A 27,960-nucleotide genomic window follows, 5' to 3' on the forward strand; every position below is an offset into this window, starting at 1 on the left:
CAAAGGAATACAGGGGGATTGTTTGGGAAACCTGTTTGAAAAGTGTCATTATTTGTGCAAATCTGTTCAGTGCTGCTTGCAAATTACACACTTTATCTTTTAAACAATCAGGAAAGGTTATAGAGCAGTAATAAATAACCAACCATTGAGTAAAAAACTAAAACAAGGTTTGTATAAAATAAAGCTTATATCAAACCAAATTAGGCATACACATCACAATGAGTTTAATTGAATAACATTACAATTTTATTGAAGTATAAAAAGCCTGATGATTAAATTCATTATTAAATTCATTTTGTTCATGGTAAGAAAAAATCATTTAAAGTGTGCATTCTCCATCTTACAAATTAACTTAAAAGGACAGTTTTCCTAAAAATGACAATTCTGTCATCATTTACTCACCCTAATGTCATTCAAAACCCGTAAGTCTCTCTTTCGTCTGAGAAACACAGATTGAATCAGAACTTTCCATACAATAAAAGTGAATGATTGTTTTTACTGTCAAGCTCCAAAAAAGCACCAAAAAAGCAGTCTGTATGATGTATGCACTTTATTCCAAGTCATACGATAGTATTATGTGACTGAACAGACTGAAATTTAAGTTGTTATTCACTGATAATCTTCCTCTCCGCTGCAGCTCTCAGATCTCATTTGCAGTTGTTTTTCAAATCTGTCACATTGTGATCGGTCACGTGACATGTTCAATAAAAAATACAAAAAAAAACAGCTAAGTGCATTAGTGAATCATGACATGCAACTCTGCTCCTCACAAAAAGCTATCGTATGACTTCAGAAGACTTGGAATATAGCATGGAACACAGCTCGGACATTCTGACAAACATCTCAAGTCTTCACTGGACGAAGCAAAATAAAGGGGATTGGCATGTGGATGAGTAAATAATGACATCAACTGTCCGTTTAAGCGGCACAGTGAACACTGAGGCACAGAAGTGTGATATTGAATGCAGTATGGAGTGTGTCAGGAGCGTGTGAGCATGCCCAGATTGAGCAGGATTGAGCTGAGGTTCATACTGAGGAAAGGTTGTGCGGGGTCAGCTGTGCGATGCATCTCCTGCAACAATAAATGCAGCGAGAACACTTCAAACAGACGTTTGTTCTTCCTGCAATCAAACACACACACAAGACACACTATCAATCTAATGGAGCAGACCTCCAGATGGACTGCAGTAGAACTTCATCCCCTTTAAATCACTCGACGACTGTTTAGATAGAAGGTCAAACTGAACTAATGAGCCATCATCGCTGCAGATAGCACGCTTGGCAACTGCAGCGCAGATGATATAGTGGCTGTGATGCAGTGAGATGTTTGTTTGAAGAGTATGAGGTAAGTGTGAGAGACTCACCGGATGCTAGAGAGCTTTTGGAGGATTATGCTCATCTTCTCCACCAGCGGCGGCTCCACACGAGGGTTACGCAGGAACTGCGTCGCGCAGCGGAAGAATTCTTCAGTGCTGCATTGCTCCAGGATGCTCGACAGAAGCCCTGGTGTACACAATCACAGGACAATATTTTAAATAATCCAGATTTGCTTGACCTTTGGCCTAGTTTGTTTGCAATCTGAGAGAGATTTGGAATTAATAATCTGGAAATTTGAACCTGCAAATCTGTAATATGAATGCCACAATTGTTTTGTGTTTTACTTTTGATTTTTCTGTGACTATCATACTAACATACTACAGCATAAACTTTACGCTCCATTCACTTCCATTTAAATACACTCAAACACGGGAGACCGGAGACACAAGCACATGCAAAGAAATGTCAAATTTGGGACATGTGTCACACACTGACCTTTTGGCTTAATACAGAGAACACATTTCAAAGCTATGTGTTTTTATTGATACACAAAAATGTGAGCAGAAAGTATATTTGAAATTTGTAAATAGGGCTGCAACTAATGATAATTTTGATAATCAACTAATGTAATTATTATTAGAACGACTAATCAGCTATTCAGGTAATTATTGCAACGATAAACCCGAGAGCAAATAATAATCGTCAAAATATTACTAACTACAGTCTTGACCAACAAAAAATAGGTTTCGTTTGAAAGTTTAGAAGCTCTACTTTCCAATGCATGTAGACATTATGACCAAAACTGAACAAGTGCTTTGAAATTTACAGATAAATCAGAAATGTTCCGATTTGATCATTTATTTAAAAAAATCTGCACTGTACATATTATTGCAATCAGTAAAAACATCAAACTGTTCAAATAGTCATGTGTCATATGTTGTTGGAAAGCTCTCAAAGAGCAGAATACAACCAGCCTATTTGTTTCATTCACAGACAAAAATATAGTGAGTAATAGTTAAGTATATGTCTTTGACAATTATGTTGGTGTTGCTTATATGCCGCATTTTAACTTATAACTTCACAAAAAATAAACGGAACATAAAATATCACATATCATTACTTAGAGGAGGTGATTATCTTTCAAACGAGTCCACACACAAGATAATCAGATGCATAGATCATTAGATAATCCACATGAAGCACAATGTTACATATGACCACCAGGAGATGGCGCCAAATACATGACACAGACTCAATGATGACTCAAATGACACAGAATGAAACTCATTCTGTGAAATCTCATTACTAAAATCATGTCTGCATGCTATGCAAACCTTTAGTCATTGTTGTGTTTGCATGTGTAATTAGTTCTTATGTACAATTATTATGTTTTATTTGTTTGGAGAAATCCTATTGTTAGAGTGTTTTTGTCATGTTTTCCAATTAAAAATATCTGACAATCCTTAAAACAACATGTGTCACTTCATCATCTGAAGCTGCGGCAAGCATATACGGGAGACGAGTAAATCAGCCGGGATGAATTACAATCTCTCTCGCTCAGATTGAGTCACTCACACGACTCATTGGAGCGATTCTGACTGCACACAGAAATGCCAGTTTTGGATTTTGTGCACACTAACATACATGACCCATTTATTTATAATTTAAACTTTAATAATGGATGCATTAAAGATATACACTATATTGCCAAAAGTATTCGCTCACCTGCCTTTAGACGCATATGAACTTAAGTGACATCCCCAGTCATGTTGGAACAGGAAGGGGCCATCCCCAAACTGTTCCCACAAAGTTGGGAGCATGGAATTGTCCAAAATCTCTTGGTATGCTGAAGCATTCAGAGTTCCTTTCACTAGAACTAAGGGGCCAAGCCCAGCTCCTGAAAAACAACCCCACACCATAATCCCCCCTCCACCAAACTTCACAGTTGGCACAATGCAGTCAGACAAGTACCGTTCTCCTGGCAACCGCCAAACCCAGACTCGTCCATCAGATTGCCAGATGGAGAAGCATGATTCGTCACTCCAGAGAATGCGTTTCCACTGCTCTAGAGTCCAGTGGCGGCGTGCTTTACACTACTGCATCCGACGCTTTGCATTGCACTTGGTGATGTATGGCTTGGATGCAGCTGCTCGGCCATGGAAACCCATTCCATGAAGCTCTCTACACACTGTTCTTGAGCTAATCTGAAGGCCACATGAACTTTGGAAGTCTGTAGCGATTGACTCTGCAGAAAGTTGGCGACCTCTGCACACTATGCGCCTCAGCATCCGCTGACCACGCTCTGTCATTTTACATGGCCTACCACTTCGTGGCTGAGTTGCTGTCATTCCCAATCGCTTCCACTTTGTTATAATACCACTGACAGTTGACTGTGGAATATTTAGTAGTGAGGAAATTTCACGACTGGACTTGTTGCACAGGTGGCATCCTATCACAGTACCACGCTGGAATTCACTGAGCTCCTGAGAGCGGCCCATTCTTTCACAAATGTTTGTAGAAGCAGTCTGCATGCCTAGGTGCTTCATTTTATACACCTGTGGCCATGGAAGTGATTGGAACACCTGAATTCATTTATTTGGATGGGTGAGCGAATACTTTTGGCAATATAGTGTATATATCGCAGTTAAAGATGCTCTGAGATGCAAGTTTTGCTCCAGCGGAACACCAGCTCCACTTTATTTCACGACAACACTGATTATGTATTTACTTATTTTGTATTTTTGTATAATTCCCTCATACTTTGCGATCTACATCACCTTTTAGGCTGATTGAAAAGAGTGTGTTTGGACTTTGAGAAGTGTCTTCTCTTTTGTGTTTTTATGTAAATTTCTATGTTTTTTTTTCTTATGTAAATTAGCTGTCTTGCAAACTAGTTTTTAATGTACAGCACTTTGGTCTATGCTATACAGTAGTAATATATTGTTAACTTTCCCCCTCATTTCACACATTCATTTAAATCAAGCTTTTATTTTGCCATTTGTGTGTTTTTGCCAGTAGTTTCTCACCTCTAGATTAGAAGTTTGCTATGTGGCCCAGTTTGATGATTAAACCCCAAAAAGCTGTGATTCATTAAAACGAATTAATAGTCTGTATGTGCTGTACGCTTCAGAGCGATCTGCTCTCCGTCATCTTCTACACACACAAGAGCGCGCGTGATGATCACGATGAGGTGTTTTTAGTGTACAAAGCGGCCGGTTTCACACATTCATTTTGAAGCGCTCAGCACATGCAGATTATATACTGTATATATTTAATTAAATCGCAGCCTTTTGCAGTTTAATAATTACACTAGGACATATCACAATTTTCATTTCATTAACTGTACATTAAAAAATGATATCTTTGCACCAAATATGTCAAGTTCCGTAACATTTCTGCATTTTATAGCTGATTAAATTATTATGACTGGATTCAGTGATTCCGTCCACATCAGGGAAAGCATAGCACCTTGCTTTTACTACTTTGTAATAGTTTTATTTATTTTTTTAATTATGTTTTACTGAGTGTGTTCTGATGTAATGTTTTGTGAAGCTCTTTGTGCTATACTGCTAAAAGGTGCTATTTAAATAAAGTTATTATTATTATTATTATTATATAAAATGTGGTTACCATGGTATAAGTGTACTCCGATTGCTGACTGAAAATGAATTCACATCCCAAAGTGTGGGATCACATGCTACCACCTCAGGTTGTGAATTTATTTTCAAAAACATCAGCGGTCCGACTACATCGTCTAAAGTTTACAACTCCAATGTTTTCATAGTTAGCAGATTTTTCTCTATATCAATACTTAAACTATTGAAGTAAATTTACTTATTATTTATTAAAACCAGAAGCCCTCAAGTGTGATATCATATCCTGTTTGTTGCAGTGTCTGAAATAATTTTGCATGCTCAAAGTCTAGTGTGACCGCGGCTGTACTATTTCAAGAGCATGCAGTATGTGTACAGAGCAGATTTTCTGAATGCATGGAATAGCCAGATGACCAACTTAATGTATCAACATTAAGTGTATCAACTTTAATGCCCATTGTAATGAATATGCAACCTATGTGGGGACTAGTTCTTTCAATTAGTCAAACTCCCACTTAGGTGCGATTTTAGCGCATTTCTATCTTTATACTGTGAAAGTCTTTGTTTGGAAAAAGTTAAAGCATTATATTGTTACATATTGTTTTGTTTGCTTTACTAAGATGGAAATAAATGCATTTTGACAAGAAAAGAAGTATATATAGTGTCAAATTTCAGCACTTTCAAAATCTGCAGTTAATCGCAATTAACTACAAAAATGTTCGTGATAAATCACGATTAAAAATTTTAAACGACTAACAGCACTAGTTTGAATATTTCTCTATTTTCACTCTATTATTTGATCAGACTGCCAAAAGTTAAGACAAACTAAAAAGTTATTTACAGTATGATAATTGGTGCTCCTCATGTTTAATATAATGTCATGCGGGGGTCTGGGTATCTCAGCGAGTATTGTCGCTGACTATCACACTTGGAGTCGCGAGTTCGAATCCAGGGCGTGCTGAGTGACTCCAGCCAGGTTTCCTAAGCAACCAAATTGGCCCGGTTGCTAGGGAGGGTAGAGTCACATGGGGTAACCTCCTCGTGGTCGTGATTAGTGGTTCTCGCTCTCAATGGGGCGTGTGGTAAGTTGTGTGTGGATCGTGGAGAGTAGCATGAGCCTCCACATGCTGTGAGTCTCCGCGGTGTCATGCACAACGAGTCACGTGATAAGATGCGTGGATTGACGGTCTCAGAAGCGGAGGCAACTGAGACTTGTCCTCCGCCACACGGATTGAGGTAACCGCTCCACCATGAGGACCTACTAAGTAGTGGGAATTGGGCATTCCAAATTGGGAGAAAAAAACAATGTCACGTGACAACAATGTAGCATACTACTGTTTTGATATCGTGGAATAATGCAAATTGCTTCACTGACATTATTGTTTAAATAGTTGTACACTAGTATTTCATTCTGAACACAGTCTGCATCTGCGACACTCCTGTTATTTACTGTATTGATGCTAACTGGCTAAACCAGATTTCATACACAGAAAGACACGCTTCCCCACACAGGTCCCATCAGGTAATTTAAAGGCAGATAAAACTACAGGAACTTCAAAAAGCTGTCTGCTAGAGTCTTCACCTGCGCTGTGATGTCGGATCTGCTCACTGCGACACATGCAGTATATTACAGCCTCCGCAGTGAAGAGCGGACAGCAGACGGATACGGGTCAAGGTAGAGGTGACCTACAGGCGTGAACCTTCACTGTAACTCTCACATATTCCCATAATTCCTCTCCTGTAAAGCGGTGTAATTGGCAGGCCAGCTCAGCTCAACCTGTGACCCGCTCATAAAGCTGCACATGTCTGTTCAGTGTCACATTCCTCATAAACTAGTTCATTTGAGCGACTGCTGAGTGTTTCACTCTCACAGTATAGCACACTCAACATTTCATACTTACACAGTGGAATTAGACTGTTTTGAAATGTGTAGTCTAATGCGATGTAAGGCTGAGTATCAGTATGGATTTCCAGATTCACAAGCTCTCGATTCGGTTAATTTGGGTATATTTAGTCTGTTTTAGATCTTTTCATCTGGAAAGCATCGCAGTTTAATTAACATCTGCTAAACATCTTAAACATTATAAATCATAAATGTCTCAAAGATATCTGCTGAATGTCTTATTGACATCTGAGAGGAAACGTCGTATGGAGTGGTCTCTCCACTAACAGCGGGACGATGTCCCAACACACCGTCTATGAAAGTTCACCGAACCATGGAAAGTCATTTCTTTGGGCACCGCTTTGTCCATTGGGTGTTTTAAAGGATTTGTACCATGCCCACATTTTTTTTCCCCCGAACCTGTACCGTTGTGTGCTGGAAGTTCGGCGAAACTCCACCTTTGACATTGAAACCACCTCACTCCCCAGTTGGCCCTGAGAAAGCCCAGAGGAGGCACAATGAGGCCCGGAAGTGACAGTGGGAATGCAACTGGACCTGGCACATACTAGCACGCCCTCATTTGGCCCGATAGTGGAAACGCAGCTATTATACTTCATGTGGATTATTTAATGATCTATGCATCTGATTATCTTGTGTGTGGGCTCGTTTGAAAGATAATCACCTCCTTTCATTAATGGTATATGATATTTTATGTTTATGTACAGTGCACATTTTTATAAATGATCAAAATGGAACACTTCTGGGGGTCTGGGTATCTCAACGAGTATTGACGCTGGCTATCACACCTGGAGTCGTGAGTTCGAATCCAGGACGTGCTGAGTGACTCCAGTCAGGTCTCCTAAGCAACCAAATTGCCCCGGTTGCTAGGGAGGGTAGAGTCACATGGGGTAACCTCCTCGTGGTCACTATAATGTGGTTCTCGCTCTCGGTGGGGTGCGTGGCGAGTTGTGTGTGGATGCTGCAGAGAATAGCGTGAAGCCTTCACACGCGCTAGGTCTCCGCGGTAACATGCTCAACAAGTCACGTGATAAGATGCACGGATTGACGGTCTCAGACGCGGAGGCAACTGAGATTCATTTGAGGCGAGTCACTATGCCACCACGAGGACTTAGAGCGCATTGGGAATTGGGCATTCCAAATTGGGAGAAAAAGGGGAGAAAATCCCCCCCCCAAAAACAGAACACTTCTGATTTATCTTCAAATTTCAAAGCACTTGTTCAGTTTTGGTCATAATGTCTACATGCATTGGAAAGTAGAGCTTCTAAACTTTCAAACGATTCCTGTTTTGTGTTGATCAAGACTGTAGTTAGTAATATTTTTCTCATGGGCCCATTCGAGCTTAAATGGTTAAAAGACAAAAAGTAAACATAACGGAGCGCCACATTTTTAACGCTTTTCTGGCGATAGGCAAGGATCTGACTAGTTCACACTTTCTGTGCTGATTTTGGTGGAAAAATCTGTGGAATTCTGTGGAATGGATTTAAACATGGCAGAATGTGTTAAGTGAGCAACTCAAAAGTCAAAACACAATCAAAAGAGTGTGTAAAAGTTTATGAACATTAGTTTTACAGGCACAGATTCCATGTGGTTCTGTCGATCACACAAAAACAAGATTTCAGTTCGACTGGAGAAATAACCGATGTGCATGTGTATTTGTCTTGAATAATTAGTTTATCCTGCAATAGAACATCAGTAACACTATTTCAGTAAATATGAAGTGTGTGTGTGTGTTTGAAGGGTTTCTCACGTGATTCTGTGCTCATTTGCAGCAGTATGTTGATGGACACAGACAGCAGTGCAGGACTTCCTCCTCTCAACAGCGTCAGAATGGCCGACAGCGCCTGATACTGCAGGAAGAGCATCTGACCTTCATCTGTCCGCACGGCACACAACAACATGTCCAGAGCTTGAGCCAAGATATCCGCTACAGGTCAAAGAGAAGAAACAGGACAATGTAGAGAGATTTAGAGATATTCTCAAATACTGCGGTATCAGAGACTGTTTATGGATGTTTCTTCATCTTTGTGCAATTTCACGTCCCAAGGGTTGATACTTATTAAAACGAACAGACTGCAACTTTCTACGTTCTTCAAAAAGACACACACTGTTATTCTACAGACCTGGTTTAAAGAGTTTTTCCAGAATCCCTAAACCGAGACCAAAATGATCAATTAAAACTCCTCCTAGCCATCAAACTAGGAACAGCCCTTCAGATTGTTCTGATACAGGTTGAAAGGATTTTTCTAACTGGTCAAACTTACGGTTTTCGCACAATGGTCGATAAACAACTTAGAAAAATCCCATTCACTTACACTGAGGGAATGTTAGACGGGCCAAGACTGTTCAAACTCCAACTATCAAAAATTCAAATGCAAACAAACCCACACAAGACTTTTAATCTGCATTAAAAGCTGCTGTAAGCGATTTTATCATGGAAAGGTATTCAAAAAATGTTCCTACTCCCTGAAAGATATTACTGAAATAAGTGTTGTGAGATATCTCACCGGTCTCTGTGACAGCTCTAGACTCTGTAAACAACAAACAAAAATGTGTCCACGGTCTCTGAAGCTTTCTGCCTGTCAATCATTTTGCTCGTTCTCATAGAGTTATAGTTGAAGAGGATCATTGAGGCTTTGATTCATAATGTTTGCCAGTTGAGGGCGCTATTGTTCCACAGGAACAAACAATGCTGCTCTTTTGCTCGGTTTTGGTCTCAAAATTATCTTTGGAGGGTGGAGTTTTGGAATGAGGGGGCGTGGCTTATTTAGATGCTCAGTCACATGAAAGTTTCAGAATGCTAAAATAGCTTACAGCACCTTTATGTTGCTCGATTTCTATTCTTAATGCGTTTACATTATTATTAATCGTTTTTTTAAGTTTCAGACAAGGCTTTGTCAATCCAACAAAGTTTGTCTCGACCAACTTTATCTAGCTAGTTCCTTTTTTTAAATGAAGGTCTCATTAAACCTGAATTGCAAACTTTTTTATTAGGCCTTCATCATTTATTTTTGGTACGTTTTAAGTCCCACTTTTCAAGATTTAGTCCCAGACTCAAATCATTATAAATATATTAATTAAACAGAGTGAAATAAACACTCAAAAGTGTCACTCAAAACACTCAAATATTACTCATTTCCAAAAATCAAAGAAATTCAGACAGGGATAGTTCAACCAAAAATGACAATTCTATAATTATTTACTCATTATCCTCATTTTGTTCCAAACTCATAAGACTTGAGATGTTTAGCAGAATGTTCACGCTGCTCTTTTCCATACAATGTAGATGCTTATGAATACTGTCAAGCTCCAAAAAGGACAAATAAGAACCATTAAAGTATCATAAAAGTAGTCCATACGACTCATGCACTATATGCTAAGTCTTCTGAAGTCATATGATAGCTTTTAGTGAAGAACAGACTGATTTTCAATGAATAACGACTTAAATTTGCGTCCGTTCCTCACACAGATCTATCTTTGGAATATAGATCACACATGAGTTAAATGAACTACTTTAACAGTGCTTTTTTGTCCTATGAACTGTGCATATATGGAAAGAGTGGCTTGGACATTCTACTAAACATCTCCTTATGTGTCCAGTAAAATAAGGAAGAAAATACAGGTTTGGAGCGACATAAAGATGAGTATATTTTTGGGTGAACTGGTCCTTTAAACAGACCGATCATCTGGGTCAGACATAAAACAAAACTCCTCATTTCCCAGAAATCTTTACAAAGGAACTCATTTATGATGAGTGAATGATTGTGTTTTCACCGTCACTTAAGCTCGGTTTAATGTCACCATGAACATTCCACTCACAGCAGAACAGACGTTAAAACTGAACGCAAACAAATAAAAGCCTCACTGAGCAGCACACACTGTTAAAAACGTCTTTAAATCCCCAGAAAGGGTGCGTTTAAAGAGCTGCGAGTTTGATGCGACACAGATGGAGGTTTATTCAGATACAGAACCTTGATTGCACCGCTACTAACTTACCCATAATGACACAAAAACAACTATTACATCAACACCCCTTACAGGACTTTACAATCTTGTGTGATTACTGAAGAAATCATTTTATATACTGTATATTACACTCACAAAGAGCAATTTTTTAAAGGAATATTCCGGGCTCAAAACAAGTTAAGCTAAATCGACAGCATTTGTGGCGTAGTACTGATCACCACCAAAATATATTTTCGACTCACCCCTCGTTTATTAAAAAAAAGGCACTATTTAATGTTCCTGTGAGGCACTTTCAAAGGAAGTGAACACTTTTTCAAAAGTTCAGCCGTAAGATTTAAACCTTCAGGGTAGATTTATTGTCTAAACACACACAGTGTCTTGACTATTTATGTCAGATAGTCAATTAATTGAAATATATTCTCAATGTGAACAATGATGACGTCACATGACTCACGACACAGCTGCAATGCTGCCACCTGCTGCACATACACTACTGTTCAAAAGTTTAGGGTCACTTACTCATTCTTTATTATTATTATTCTTCACATTTTAGAATAATAGTAAAGTCATTAAAACTATGGAATAACATAAATGGAACTATGGGAATTATGTTGTGACTAAACAAAATCCAAAATAAATCAAAACTGTGTTATATTTGAGCATCTTCAAAGTAGTCACTCTTTGTCTAGAATTTGCAGACATGAACTCTTGACATTTTCTCAACCAACTTCTTGAGGTATCACCCTGGGATGCTTTTTAAACAGTATTGAAGGAGTTCCCATCTACACTATATTGCCAAAAGTATTCGCTCATCTGCCTTTAGACGCATATGAACTTAAGTGACATCCCATTCTTAATCCATAGGGTTTAATATGACGTCGGCCCACCCTTTGCAGCTATAACAGCTTCAACTCTTCTGGGAAGGCTTTCCACAAGGTTTAGGAGAGTGTTTATGGGAATTTTTGACCATTCTTCCAGAAGCGCATTTGTGAGGTCAGACACTGATGTTGGACGAGAAGGCCTGGCTCACAGTCTTCGCTCTAATTCATCCCAAAGGTGCTCTATCGGGTTGAGGTCAGGACTCTGTGCAGGCCAGTCAAGTTCTTCCACACCAAACTCGCTCATCCATGTCTTTATGGACCTTGCTTTGTGCACTGGTGCGCAGTCATGTTGGAACAGGAAGGGGCCATCCCCAAACTGTTCCCACAAAGTTGGGAGCATGGAATTGTCCAAAATCTCTTGGTATGCTGAAGCATTCAGAGTTCCTTTCACTGGAACTAAGGGGCCAAGCCCAGTTCCTGAAAAACAACCCCACACCATAATCCCCCTCCACCAAACTTCACAGTTGGCACAATGCAGTCAGACAAGTACCGTTCTCCTGGCAACCGCCAAACCTAGACTCGTCCATCAGATTGCCAGATGGAGAAGCGTGATTCGTCACTCCAGAGAACGCGTCTCCACTGCTCTAGAGTCCAGTGGCGGCGTGCTTTACACCACTGCATCCGACGCTTTGCATTGCACTTGGTGATGTATGGCTTGGATGCAGCTGCTCGGCCATGGAAACCCATTCCATGAAGCTCTCTACGCACTGTTCTTGAGCTAATCTGAAGGCCACATGAACTTTGGAGGTCTGTAGCGATTGACTCTGCAGAAAGTTGGTGATCTCTGCGCACTATGCGCCTCAGCATCCGCTGACCCCGCTCTGTCATTTTACGTGGCCTACCACTTCGTGGCTGAGTTGCTGTCATTCCCAATCGCTTCCACTTTGTTATAATATCACTGACAGTTGACTGTGGAATATTTAGTAGCGAGGAAATGTCACGACTGGACTTGTTGCACAGGTGGCATCCTATCACAGTACCACGCTGGAATTCACTGAGCTCCTGAGAGCGGCCCATTCTTTCACAAATGTTTGTAGAAGCAGTCTGCATGCCTAGGTGCTTCATTTTATACACCTGTGGCCATGGAAGTGATTGGAACACCTGAATTCAATTATTTGGATGGGTGAGCGAATATTTTGGCAATATAGTGTATGTTGGGCACTTATTGGCTGCTTTTCTTTATTATTTGGTCCAAGTCATCCATTTCATCCATTTGGAAGTCATCCATTTTTTTTTTTAAAGGTGTAATATGTAACATTTTTCATGTAATATTCGCCTTTTCTTTGCCAATGTGTGAACAGCTTGTAACACAGCTTAAAAAATGAGCCCTTCCTGGACTTCCTAGGTTGCCTATTAAAGCCTGTAGGGAGCGGGTCGCTTTTACCGGGAAAATCCAAAGGATGTGATGTTTATGCGCGCTCCCGAGAGCCTCAGTGCTTCTCTTTCACTATTCAACAGCGACAACAAACTGCAACACTAGGTGACGTTATCTTAGAGATGAAATCCAGCAAACGTCCGGCTCCCAGCACAACACCGACTCCTACACAAACTCAGAGTAAGCCCCAAAAAAACTGATCTACTGAATCCCGTCTGGCTAAGCGGGAACGTGATCGTGGTCGAGCGAAAACTAGAGTGAACATCAGCAGGGCATTTGATTCCTGGAGGGACCTTCGTTCGGTTTTGGGGATCAGAACCGACCCTGAATTCGCATTCTTCTTATTGGACAGGTAAGCTTACATAACTGTAAAGCATGTGAAATATAGTGCTATAAGGATTGATCTGTGTCATTTTAGCTAACTTGATCTTGCCTGCTAACACTGACGAATTGCTACCTTGCTTTGTAACTTTCAAATAATTTCAACGATCTTCTCTTTATACTAAAAGTCAGGTTAATGTCAATGTTCATCTGTAATTATTCAGCAAGGTAAACTACAATAACACATGAAATGAATGCTAGACAATGTTCAAGATAATGCAAAAATCTCCATTCATTAGTGTAACGTAACTTGATTATACAGAAAATATATACATTCTATTATTATAAAACAATAGCGCATCGATATATCAAAATGACAGTTGTGATCACATCAATACTGAATTGTGTCAACATATTTATAATGTACAGTCTCTTTTATAAACAGCTACTGTCATCATCCACCGAATTTAGCTAACAGCTATTGATAAAGCTGACTAGCTAGCTAATGCCGACATAGGCTATTGTATAAATGCAGTCAATGTATCATGCAAAGAAAAGTGATTACTTGAAACTACAGTCTCGCATAGTCAGACCTATATCCACACTTTATATGAGCCCTGTTCCAGCACTGGAGAGTCAAATATAATATACAGTCTCAAAGTTTGTAGTAAAACAATCAAAACTGTGTAATTTTAATTATGCTACCTCATCTGTCAGCATGATGCCGGTGAATCATGTTCAGTCTCTTTTGGTCAATGCTCGTGTCCCTATACAGTAAGTGCGCGATCATAAGCAACAGGCTGCAGTTCACTTAACGGCCACAGGTGTCATTATACACAATTGTGACATTGTCACAATTACATATTTCTATACAAAACTCATTTCAAACATTTAAGCATACACCTTCAGATCAAAAGACTTGTAACTCTATAAATGTGTGTGTATCAAATATGATCCACTCTCTGTTCAAGCTGATGAGCCACGTTAAAATGTTGTATATTATTTTATTGAAAATCCCCTTTGAAATCCATGTATTATATATGATTCAACAGGCTTTTGAGGAATATCCCTCAATCATCATTACATTCATGCACAACACAAATCACAGAGCTTTGAAATTCTGACATATACATTTTATAACGTCTGAACAGCAGTGTACGGTCATGTGACATCAGAGGGTCAAAAGACAGAGATAGTGGCACAACAGTCCACCTGCTTGTTGTGTCATATATTAATTTGTGCTTCACCTTGACTGATGGTTTTGATGATGATGAGACAGCTCAGGAAGCGTGTGTGCAGACAGGAGCTCTTAAACAGCGGACATGCCCGAGAGCGAGCGGCGTTACCTGGGTCAGCTGATCCGCGAGACACCTCCTCCCCCAAACACCTCAGGGTGGAGGTCAGTGGAGCGTGCTGGAGGAGACATGACACATCACAAATACATAAACCATGTTCAATCCAAACATACAGCAAGTGGGATGACTCAGCAGGGCACGGTTTACAACAGGACATCCAGATGATACAGGCACAGGCTCATCCTCAAAGCAAATTTAGCAAAGCACTTTTTCACATGCTGTTTCAAGACTAGTGTGTGTGTGTGTTACCTGTGTGCTGCGCTCCAGCTGTAGGATGCAGCAGTAAATGCAGCGCAGCAGAGATAACTGCACCTGCAGCTCCATCAGCGCAGACAACTGCAGCTGCTCCACCAGCAGAGGCAAAACCTGCAACAACACGTGCAGGAGGAGAATCTCATTCAATTCTAAAAATCACACATTCTGTGCATAAAAACGTTAACCCTCCTATTGCGGGTCATTTTTGACCCAGTAGAGGTAAATCATAATTTTTAAATACCACATAGTTTTTCGTACGGGAACCAAACTTTGGGACGCTGAACACATTAACATTCAGCAGTTCATGCAATAAACAGAATACATTTTGTTTAAAAACACTGTACACAAGTACAGATGTTGTGTCATTGTGTTGTGTTGTATAGTTGTTTTGATGTTGAAATGTATTTGGTTGTGTAGATTTTGACTACTGAGTTGAACTTGTTTTTCAGCAGTAATGAGTCATTAATTCATATGGAAGTTAATAGAAGAATTACTAGAAATTCTCAATTTAAATATTTATATAAATTGAACACAATGTTATATTCAAATGAAATTTCATATAAACCTTGATAAAATATATATCTTCATATGTATCACACTGGTTTAGCTGTAGTTAATGTATATTTTAAATTGTTAAAGAATTTCTACATTTTTTTATACCAAAAAAAGCTCACATCATACACGATAACATTTATATTTTTTAATTAACGAGTCATAAATATAGATCTTTTTACATGTATGAACAGCTAAGAAGATAACAGTGAGCTACAATATGGTTTTTGATGAAAACAACTGGATTATTAATGTTTTATAAGCTTAAAACTCCACCTGTGAATGCAAAAGGTGTATGTAGATTATGAACGTGATAGGAGGGTTAAATGCGTCACTAATGCAAATGTTGACATCAAGGCCTAAATGTGTCCTATTTGTGTGAAATAAGAAGTGATTGTTAAAACATGGATTTAATTTTATTCCTTGAGAAAATAAAAAACCTCATGAAGTATAAAATGAAGAAATGATAAAGTAAAATGTATTTGGAGTGTCATAGATGAAAAAACGGAAGCAGCACCTCGATCAGTGTCATCATAAATGAGTAGATTAATGGTGTTGAAACACAAAAGACCTCTTCTTGATGAAATGCAACTGAACTGAGGGAAACATGCAATGAAATGAGCGAGTGATGCGGCATTATTAACGAGGAGATCATCAACACGTTAACTGCAGGGACACTTCTGGTATGCTCAATAAACTTTCAATGTGAATTTATGTACAATAATCACTTTCAATTTACAGATAAAATACAGTATATGCCGTGAATAAATGTGCTAATCCATACCTTGTGATGTTCTCCGATTAAAGGCCTGTTGTGTATGCAATTTAGCCATGTGCATTTCACATGAGTTAATTTCTGCTCATTTGTTAATGTATTTCTAAAAGTGTAACATCAGAAAGTGCCTTGAGAATTCTGTCAAAGCATCTGAATGTTAACTTTTCATTGCATCTATGTCAAAACTAAAATTACACCCCTCTGCTAAAAGTGTTATAGAAATAAAACAGAGAAAGATTTTTAAAATATATATAAATGTTTGTTAATAGTGATCAGTGTCTGTGTTAAGCTACAAAAGAGTATGAGTGGGGTTGGTTGGCACATTAGGTATAAAACAGAATTGATCATTCAGAACCTTCATACACACCTTTTACTAACTTAATACCTCTGCATACACACATATATATATCATGAAATAATGTATAATAATAATAATAAGCATAAATATTATTAATGTTATTACTACACATACACACGGTTCAAGCCAAACCAATGATGTGATCAATTCCTAGCATTCATCACATAAGTTAATACTTATATACTGTATATTCATACAAGTTTATACAGTAAAACATTTTCATTTTAATTGCAAACCCTAAATTAATAATTTATTAGTCATAATCATCATATTAACTACATTATAAACACTCATATTAACTCTTTAAGCTCGGATGGGCCTGTGAGAAAAAATAATAATCGTCAAAATATTAATAACTACAGTCTTGAGCAACACAAAACAGGAATCGTTTGAAAGTTTAGAAGCTCTACGTTCCAATGCATGTAGACATTATGAACAAAACTGAACAAGTGCTTTGAAATCTGCAGACAAATCAGAAGTGTTCTATTTTGATCAATTATTAAACATTTTGCACTATATAAAAATATATATATTATTGTAATCAGTAAAAACATTAAACTAATAAAATAGTCATGTGTCATATGTTGTTGAAAAGTTCTCAAAGAGTAGAATACAACCAGCCTATTTGTTTTACTCACAGACAAAAATATAGCGAGTAATAGATAAGTATATGTCTTTGACAATTATGTTGGTGTTGCTTATATGCCGTGTTTTTTCTTATAACTTCACAAAAAATAAACAGAACATAAAATATCACATATCATTACTTAGAGGAGGTGATGATCTTTCAAACGAGTCCACACAAGATAATCAGATGCATAGATCATTAGATAATCCACATGAAGCACAATGTTACATATGACCACCAGGAGATGGCGCCAAATACATGACACAGACTCAATGATGACTCAAATGACACAGAATGAAACTCATTCTGTGAAATCTCATTACTAAAATCATGTCTGCATGCTATACAAACCTTTAGTCATTGTTGTGTTTGCATGTGTAATTAGTTCTTATGTACAATTATTATGTTTTATTTGTTTGGAGAGGTTTTTGGACACTATGATAAATTATTTTTGTAATGCTATAACTTTTGATTGCTTTGTTGTATCAACACAAAATCTTTCTCAGATACAGGTGACATGATTGGGAACAAAACCAGTTTTTAGGAGCCACCTTATTTACACCCAGAGATATATAATGTCAAATCAGAAAAATAAGGCGGGAAAAAAAAAGTACATTTTTGGAAATTAGACTTGAGAGTCTCAGAATTTATCAATTTATATGATTAAAAATATTACAATATTTTCTTTACAATGATATCAAACACTTGACACTTGTGTTTTTTTGTTTGTTTTTTTTGTCGAGTTATAAGTCTTTAATTTTGGGTATGCCACTGAAACAGGAAATCTTTAAAAACACCTTCAGAGACAAAGACAAAACAAAATGTGAGTTCAGTTGTCCTTGTTTAGAATAAATTATAATATGTTTATCTGTCTTAAAACTAGTGCTTAAACATTGTGCTAACTAACCCTAACATAACTTAAATCATCAATTAATAAATATTTGCTGACATTACATGTGATTGTTTTGTTTTTACTGCAGAAGTAAAGCTTTCATTTGCACCCTTATCTTAATATCTTAATGTTTGTTCCACTACAGATATTCAACACAGAATGAAAAGTGCCTCAACAAATATTCCTAAAGAATGTGCCGCTATTTTAAGGATCATAAGGATTTTGGGCTTCATTTTCTTTATGCAGAATATACATTCTTATTGTTTTTCTTTTCTAGTTGGAATATTAGCTGGACGTATTTTTATGAGATTCACTCATATACAGAAGACAGTTGAGTCGGACAGACCTTTGCACATCTCTCCTGCAGTGATGGAGCTGGTGCTTTATAGAGATCAGGAGCTGTGAGATCCGAACCGTACACGACCCAATCCAACAGAACTGATAACAACTTCACCGTAGATGTGTGTACAGAGTCCTGTGGTCAGATACATACAACACAAATCAATACAGTTTCATACAGTGGTGTCTGATACAACATTAACTGAAAAACTGTTCTGATTGAACAAATTCAGTGGAAATGTTGCTGACTGAGGATTCCTGTATAAACACGTCTTTGGTTTCAGGTTAATTATGTCACATTAGTTTCAGATCCACTGACAATAGACACCTGTTCTCTTCAGGCAACAATTATACTGTTATGATCACGATCTGGTTTTCTTTCGTTTACCTTGCCTGCTTTCTGTGACAGTGATTTCTCTTGTTTGCAGGGTTTGGGCTCAGAAGCTTTGGGAACCACATATTCTCGTCCCCTGTGCGCTGTGGAGTACTCAAACTTTCTCTGTGCAAAAACACACACACGGGTTAAATGACACTAAATTATCAAGGTACATGGCCAAAGTATTTTTGTCTGGTTTTTCAGCAAAAACATCTAAACATACTTAAAACTAGATTTTTTTTTTTTTTTTTTTTTTACTTTTACTTGAAAAGCAAAATGACAAAAGATATTTAGTCTTGTTTTCAGAGAAATCTAATAAAATTTCTGTTTTAAACATAAAAAAAGTGGCAAACAATATATATATAATAAATCTTGATTCAAAGGGAAAACAAGTTTATTTTTCTTCATCCATTGGCAAATATTTTTTTCTTGTTTTAAGCATAAACCCTGCCAAATTTAGTTAGATTTCTCTGAAAAACAAGACTTTATATCTTATGCCATTTTTACATTTATAAGTAATTTTTTCTTGTTTTAAGGATTTTTTTTTTTATATTTTCACCACTGACAAAACAGTTTTCCTAGACAGCATATTTAATCTCAAAAGGAAATTTGAGTTCATTTCAATGGTTTTATTTTTCTTCATATTTTTAGGAAATGTTTTGTTTATTTTTGTACAATAAATAATTGTGTTATTGTGTTGGGTCGCCATCTAATGTCCAGTGTCAAATCTGTCCTGAAGCAAAACTACTTTAAGAAATTATTTATTAAACCATCTAGTACTGAATGATGAAACATTACTTCTGAAATGTAATCTGGTACTGATTACAAATGTAAAAAATCGGATTACTTTTGGATTACTCAATGCATATTTTGATGAAAAAAATCGAATCACTATTTTTGAACATTTTAAGTACTAATTAACACTCAGTAAACGTGCTAATTAAACATTAGTAAATATGTAATCAATTAGCAACTCACTATTTGTCAGTCGCTGAGAAAAACAAAAGATGCTTAAAAAGGTCGAACAAAAAGATCATGAAAAACATGCATTTATTTTTAAAAGAATTATTATTTAGTAAATCTGAAATAGGGATTACACTACTATTCAGTTCAGAAAATAGTTCTAAAGACATGTTGTAGAGTTATGAGTTAGAATTAGGGACATGTGGACGAGCGCTTGTTTAAATACTTCAAACATTATTTTTGATGCAGTATTTTTCAAACAGCTCATCATTCATTTAATCATTGTTCTATGCATCATCCAGTCAAGCGTGCATGTACCAAAATCAAATACATTGCTCTGAAAGTGCTTAATATTTGATATGGAATATTTGTTCCTCATTTGTAAGCTGATTTGGATAAAAGCTTAATGACTTAATGTAAATGTAATTACAAGCACTTACACAACACTGCTCCTCACTCACCTGCAGGTTCTCCAGTCGAGACTGAACTTTTCGCGACTGAATTTCCAACTTCCTGTTCTGCTCAGTGACGTCAATCAGCTGCGCAAACGAACTCTCGTTATTCATCGCAGACAGAAACAAACACACATACGTTTCATCTGAGCACTGATTACACAAGACGAATATGTCCAAACTCTCACCTGTTTCTTCATGGAGTCATTGAATTCCTTCATGGAGTCAAAACTGGACTTCATCCTCTTGTTCTCTTTCATTTTCTGTTGCAGAGCGGCTTTCAGCTCATCCGTCTCTTGCTGATATTTCTGTGAAAACAATAAGCTATTTTTGGAATGGAATAATGTTTACTGCACACTATATTTTATGAGAAACGTATGCAACACTAAACATTTCAAACAGCAGCAATTCACTGATTGTGTGTTGTGTTGATGTATGACCTGCTGCATTGACTGCATGTGTTTGATGACATCATCCTGCACTCCTCTGAGTCTGTGAATGTTGTTCTGCTGTTGCAGGAGTGTGTTCTCTCTCTGCTGTAACTCACGCTCTCGCACACACAGATCTGCAGCCCACGCCTGTTGACTCACACGCTCCGCCTCAACACACAAACACACACAAATTACAGTTAAAATAAACTTCAGCCGCTCATTTCTAACGTTGTGTTTCTACAGAAGGATCTGCAGAGCTGCAGGTGCCACACACACACACACTCACACTCACACGCACACACTCGCATGCACTCGCACAAACACTCTCACTCACACACTCTCTCTCTCTCACTCACTCTCACACACACACTCACTCACACTCACACACTCTCTCACACTCTCTCACTCACTCTCACACACACACTCACTCACACTCACACACTCTCTCTCTCTCACTCACTCTCACACACACACTCACTCACACACTCTCTCTCTCTCTCACTCACTCTCACTCTCACACTCACACACTCACTCACTCTCACTCTCACACACACACTCTCACTCACACACTCTCTCACTCTCACTCACTCTCACACACACACTCACTCACTCTCACTCACACACACACTCTCACTCACACACTCTCTCTCTCTCACTCACTCTCACTCTCACACACACACTCACTCACTCTTACTCACACACACACTCACTCACTCTCTCTCACACACACACTCTCACTCACACACTCTCTCTCTCTCACTCACTCTCACTCACACTCACTCACTCTCACTCTCACACACACTCACTCTCACTCACTCTCTCTCACTCACTCTCACTCACTCTCACACACACACTCACTCACACACTCTCTCTCTCTCACTCACTCTCACACACACACTCACTCACTCTTTCACACACACACTCTCACTCACACACTCTCTCTCTCTCACTCACTCTCACTCTCACACACACACTCACTCACTCTTTCACACACACACTCACTCACTCTTTCACACACACACTCTCACTCACACACTCTCTCTCTCTCACTCACTCTCACTCTCACACTCTCTCTCTCTCACTCACTCTCACTCTCACACACTCACTCACTCTTTCACACACACACTCTCACTCACACACTCTCTCTCTCACTCTCACTCTCACACACTCTCACTCACACACTCTCTCTCTCTCACTCACTCTCACTCTCACACACTCACTCACTCTCTCACACACACACTCTCTCTCTCACTCACTCTCACTCACACACACACTCTCACTCACACACTCTCTCTCTCTCTCACTCACTCTCACTCTCACACACACACTCACTCACTCTTTCACACACACACACAAAATCACACACACACACTCACACTCGCTCGCACAAACACTCTCTTGCACTCACACACACACACTCACACTCGCACGCACTCGCACAAACACTCTCTCTCACACTCACACTCACTCACTCGCACGCGCACTCTCACTCACACACTCTCACACACGCACGCACACGCACGCACAAACACTCTCACTCACACACTCTCACACTCACACGCGCACTCACTCACACTCGCGCACACTCTCTCGCACTCACTCACACTCGCGCACACTCTCTCGCACTCACTCACACTCGCGCGCACTCACACTCTCTCACACACTCACACACACTCACGCACGCTCACACTCACGCACTCGCTCACGCACACACACAAAATCACACATGCTCGCACTCTCTCGCACTCACTCGCACAAACACTCTCTCACACTCACACACACTCACGCACTCGCTCACGCACACACACAAAATCACACACGCTCGCACTCTCTCGCACTCTCTCGCACTCGCACTCGCACAAACACTCTCTCACACTCTCACACTCACACACACACACACTCACTCGCTCGCTCACACACACGCTCACATTCACACTCTCACGCACACGCTCGCACTCACACGCGCACTCTCACACTCTCACACACACACACACTCACTCGCTCGCTCACACTCACACACACGCTCACATTCACACTCTCTCGCACTCGCACGCGCACTCGCGCACTCACGCGCTCACACACACTCACACACACACACACACACACTCACATTTTACTCTCCTCATTAGTTTGTCATGTTGTTAAACTGTTTATATGAGTGTTTCTTCAACTTTGGGCACTTTCATGTCCTGGGGTTAAATGTTTCAGATTTGTAATTATTGATTTATGTTTTTGTAATATAAAAGTCTCATTAAATCTAACTGAGAAACTTTATATCAGGCCTTCATCATTTATATTTGATACTCTTCAAATGTCTTTTGTGTATCGATATGATTGTTTTAGTCTTGTTCCAAACACAGAGTTTTAATATTAGACTATGAAAATACACCAATTGTTACAATCAATTGTTCAGAAATTACGACTGTCCCACAGTTGTGATGTCATTTCCATCTCACCAAACAATTCTGTCTCTAATAAAGTTTGTTCTACAGTTAGTGTACTTGTTAATCAAGTGAACAAAAGTGAGTAAAGAGCATGAAATATGAGACAAAGAAACATCAAGAGAAATATCACTTTTTATCTGTCATAATTTCCAATCAAGCTAACATTCTGACAAAAAAGAAAAGTGTAAAAATATGATTTGAGTGTATTTACGATACATGAAATGTTAGATATAAAACTAGTCTTAGCAAGACAAAAGAGTCGGTCATTTTATTTGAAAAAGATTACAAATATAATTTCCATCAGACATTGTTAATAGACTAATTAAATCAACTAGTGAGAGTGTGAAAAATGTTTTAACCAGACTTTACTTTCTAGAAGTCCACAGTTCTGAAAGTGTCTGAAGTTGAAGAAACACACATATATATATATATAAATACAGTTGAAGTCAGAAGTTTACATACATCTTAGCCAAATACATTTAAACTCAGTTTTTCACAATTCCTGACATTTAATCGTAGAAAACATTCCCTGTCTTAGGTCAGTTAGGATCACTACTTTATTTTAAGAATGTGAAATGTCAGAATAATAGTAGAGAGAATGATTTATTTCAGCTTTTATTTCTTTCATCACATTCCCAGTGGGTCAGAAGTTTACATACACTTTGTTAGTATTTGGTAGCATTGCCTTTAAGTTGTTTAACTTGGGTCAAATGTTTTGGGTATCCTTCCACAAGCTTCTCACCTTGACTTTGTTGTCCTTAAGCCATTTTGCCACAACTTTGGAGGTATGCTTGGGGTCATTGTCCATTTGGAAGACCCATTTGTGACCGAGCTTTAACTTCCTGTCTGATGTCTTGAGATGTTGCTTCAATATATCCACATAATTTTCCTTCCTCATGATGCCATCTATTTTGTGAAGTGCACCAGTCCCTCCTGCAGCAAAGCACCCCCACAACATGATGCTGCCACCCCCATGCTTCACGGTTGGGATGGTGTTCTTCGGCTTGCAAGCCTCACCCTTTTCCCTCCAAACATAACGATGGTCATTGTGGCCAAACAGTTCAATTTTTGTTTCATCAGACCAGAGGACATTTCTTCAAAAAGTAAGATCTTTGTCCTCATGTGCACTTGTAAACTGTAGTCTGGCTTTTTTATGGCAGTTTTGGAGCAGTGGCTTCTTCCTTGCTGAGCAGCCTTTCAGGTTATGTCGATATAGGACTCGTTTTACTGTGGATATAGATACTTGTCTACCTGTTTCCTCCAGCATCTTCACAAGGTCCTTTGCTGTTGTTCTGGGATTGATTTGCACTTTTCACACTAAACTACGTTCATCTCTAGGAGACAGAATGCGTCTCCTTCCTGAGCGGTATGATGGATGACTGGTCCCATGGTGTTTATATTGTGTACTATTGTTTGTACAGATGATCGTGGTATCTTCAGGTGTTTGGAAATTGCTCCAAAGGATGAACCAGACTTGTGGAGGTCCACAAATGTTTAGTTTTTTCTAAGGTCTTGGCTGATTTCTTTTGATTTTCCCATGATGTCAAGCAAAGAGGCACTGAGTTTGATGGTAGACCTTAAAATACATCCACAGGTACACCTCCAATTCAGTACACCTCCTATCAGAAGCCAATTGGCTAAAAGTTTGACATCATTTTCTGGAATTTTCCAAGCTGCTTAAAGGCACAGTTAACTTAGTGTATGTAAACTTCTGACCCACTGGAATTGTGATATAGTCAATTAAAAGTGAAACAATCTGTCTGTAAATAATTGTTGGAAAAATTACTCGTGTCATGCACAAAGTAGATGTCCTAAACGACTCGCCAAAACTATAGTTTGCTAATATTAAATCTGTGGAGTGGTTAAAAAATTAGTTTTAATGACTTCAACCTAAGTGTATGTAAACTTCTGACCCACTGGAATTGTGATATAGTCAATTAAAAGTGAAACAATCTGTCTGTAAATAATTGTTGGAAAAATTACTCGTGTCATGCACAAAGTAGATGTCCTAAACAACTCCCCAAAACTATAGTTTGCTAATATTAAATCTGTGGAGTGGTTAAAAAATTAGTTTTAATGACTTCAACCTAAGTGTATGTAAACTTCTGACCCACTGGAATTGTGATATAGTCAATTAAAAGTGAAACAATCTGTCTGTAAATAATTGTTGGAAAAATTACTCGTGTCATGCACAAAGTAGATGTCCTAAACAACTCCCCAAAACTATAGTTTGCTAATATTAAATCTGTGGAGTGGTAATGACTTCAACCTAAGTGTATGTAAACTTCTGACTACAACTGTATATGCTATTACAGTATAATCATCTGCCTTAATATCACCTGCAGTTTCTCATAAATGTGCAGCATCTCCTGATACACATGCACTACTGCGCCGCTGCTCGAGCTCTGAGTTTGATCCATGAAGTTTCCTCCACCGTCCAACAGAGACTCTGACACACAGGAACTAGAGGAACGGGCGAGCTGTGATGGTAAAGTCACATCTGAGAAGACATAAATAATCATTCAATAAAAGATTATTCTTACAGGTACATTTGATTGAACTGAGCTTTATTCATTGTTTAGTGTCACCTGTTTCTGTGCAAAAGATGTTTGTTTCTTCAGGACATTCATCTTCATCTCTACAAGAACATCAGAACAGAGCGTGATAGTTCACTGTGATATAACTAGATCATATCTATTCCTGATTAGATGATATTTGAGCACTGACCTGTGATGTTGTTCATGTTGAGATCTATGGAGTTCTCTGAGAGCAGTTCTATAATCTCTCATCTCTCTGGAGTGTCTATTCTTCTGAACATCTGCACCAGTGTCTAATACAACAACACACATGAGAACATCACCACTGACTGCTTTAAAATCATAAAGATGTGCATTTGTCAAGGGTTTGTTTCTGCATAATTTTTACCATGTTCTCCATGATCATCTGATGTGAATCCAAATGATTCTGTGTTGTTGGAAACCTGCGGTGACACAGAGAATTAAATCAAATATACAACATTCAAGTGTGTACTGAGAAGTTCTCTGGGTATTGTGTCTACATTTTACTCACAAAATAATACAAGAAAAAACATACTTGAGTTTTAAAAATAGTTCCCACATTTAAAAAGTGCTGTAAGTACATTTTCCTACTCCCTGAAAGATATTACTGAAACAAGTGGTGTGAGATATCTCACCGGTCTCTGTGACAGCTCTAGACTCTAAACAACAAATAAAAATGTGTCCGTGGTCTCTGACGCTTTCTGCCTGTCAATCATTTTGCATGTTCTCATAGTATTGTAGTTGCAGTGAATTATTGAGGCTTAATGCCATTTTTATGCCATGTTGTTCATAACAGTTGTCAGATGAGGGCGCTATTTTGCTGCTGTTGTTTTTAACAACCGTTTCTGCTCCTGTTGGTCTCAGTAAATCTCATTTGGGATCTTTGGAAACAATATGAATATAGCTGTTTATGTACTGATCACCTACACTTGAGTCAAGTTTGTCTATGATGAACAGTTAAATACATACTTTGAAGGTCTAAGTGAAATTGTAAGGAGTATAAGTTAAAAATTTAATTAATTAAAATACATACGTGTCATTGACTTGACACTGATTTTTTTTGTCCATGTCTAATAAAATATTTAAAAACACAAATTAATTTCACACAAAACAATTACTTGCATACGCCTCTTTATGATTATTTTTTTTTTCAATTACTGAGTTCAAATTCATTTAGATATTTTTTATTTTAAGCACCAGAAAAAATATCATGTGGTGCAACCGTCCAGAGACAGTGAAACAAAATAAGATTCTCATTAAAAGCTGAAATAATTGTAAATGATAATTATTGATATTGATTATTATAAATAATAATTATTATTATTAAAAGAAATGTTGGCATGAGTTGTGCTGAATAATTTTTTATTATTATTTATTTAATAAATAAGCAGTGAAACAAAATAAGAGTCTCGTAAAAAGCTGAAATTATTCAAAATAATAATTATTAATATTAAAAGAAATGTTGGCATGAGTTGTGCTGAATTTTTTTTTATTATTTCTTTAATAAATTATGCAGTGAAACCATATGAGTCTTGTTAAAAGCTGAAATTATTCAAAAAAATAATTATTATTATTAATGGTTTTAAAAATGTCATTATATATACATACATACATATATATATATATATATATATATATAGTAGAAAATGTTATAAATGTTTTTCCAAAATGTGTAAAAACAGCATGAACTCAAAGATGACATGTTTACGAACTTGACACCTGTTTTAAATGAGAATATTAATATTAATATTTTAATCACAACCTTATTTGTCAATGACAATGTATTTTGTTTCGATAGTACTTAAGTATTATTACAATTATTACTGTACAACCTTCACAACAATACAACGTACAACACTATTTTACATGTATTTTATCAAATAAATAAAAAAAAGCATGAGTTAAAGTTAAAATTGAAAGCGAAGTCAGTTTCTGGAGTTTCAGTTGTCCTAAAACTGAGATGTCAACCCAAGAATACAAACGAAAAAGTAAAAAGTGTCTGTGTTGATGTGAAATGAAAGTCACACACAAACATCTAGTCTCACCTGATTCCTCCTGTGCAGATATTTCTTCTTCAATATTTCGATTCTTTCATCGATTTCAGAATCAGACTCGTGACTCATGATGATGTTTAAAAACAGCCGCGTCACATAAACACTGAACACTCGCTGGAAACACGGGAAGTGATGCGCTATACTCCAGTGTCAAAATAAAAGTCTTTTTTTTTTT

The 27,960-nt window shown here is 37.9% G+C and overlaps 2 protein-coding genes across 5 annotated transcripts in view; one reads left to right on the forward strand and one right to left on the reverse strand.

Moving 5' to 3' along the window:
* Positions 1-18,022, forward strand: part of LOC127446978 (neuroligin-4, X-linked-like) — a 760,753-nt gene extending 742,731 nt beyond the window's left edge. The window contains exon 7 of the mRNA XM_051708393.1: positions 17,701-18,022. The gene's annotated coding sequence lies outside the window, so the exon portion shown is untranslated. The remainder of the gene's footprint in view (positions 1-17,700) is intronic.
* LOC127446987 (coiled-coil domain-containing protein 138-like) lies at positions 212-27,927 on the reverse strand. 4 transcript variants are annotated; one of them, XM_051708405.1, is made up of 15 exons: positions 27,777-27,927; positions 26,099-26,153; positions 25,901-26,003; positions 25,762-25,811; positions 25,513-25,673; positions 20,739-20,897; positions 20,487-20,606; positions 20,287-20,385; positions 18,896-19,006; positions 18,515-18,643; positions 14,958-15,074; positions 14,601-14,766; positions 8,561-8,737; positions 1,365-1,503; positions 212-1,072 (listed from the first exon to the last, which is right to left on the reverse strand). In XM_051708405.1, exons 1-15 carry the CDS (start codon positions 27,852-27,854, stop codon positions 1,027-1,029), a joined length of 1,710 nt encoding a protein of 569 aa, XP_051564365.1. In that variant the 5' UTR covers positions 27,855-27,927; the 3' UTR covers positions 212-1,026. The 4 variants fall into 4 exon arrangements, with proteins under 4 accessions (XP_051564365.1, XP_051564363.1, XP_051564366.1 ...); XM_051708403.1 differs by having other exon boundaries at positions 219-1,121; XM_051708404.1 differs by having other exon boundaries at positions 220-1,121; positions 20,308-20,385.
* Between the last annotated feature and the right edge of the window lie 33 nt (positions 27,928-27,960).

Source organism: Myxocyprinus asiaticus, chromosome 10, assembly GCF_019703515.2.
Source record: "Myxocyprinus asiaticus isolate MX2 ecotype Aquarium Trade chromosome 10, UBuf_Myxa_2, whole genome shotgun sequence".
Taxonomy (NCBI): Eukaryota; Metazoa; Chordata; class Actinopteri; order Cypriniformes; family Catostomidae; genus Myxocyprinus; species Myxocyprinus asiaticus.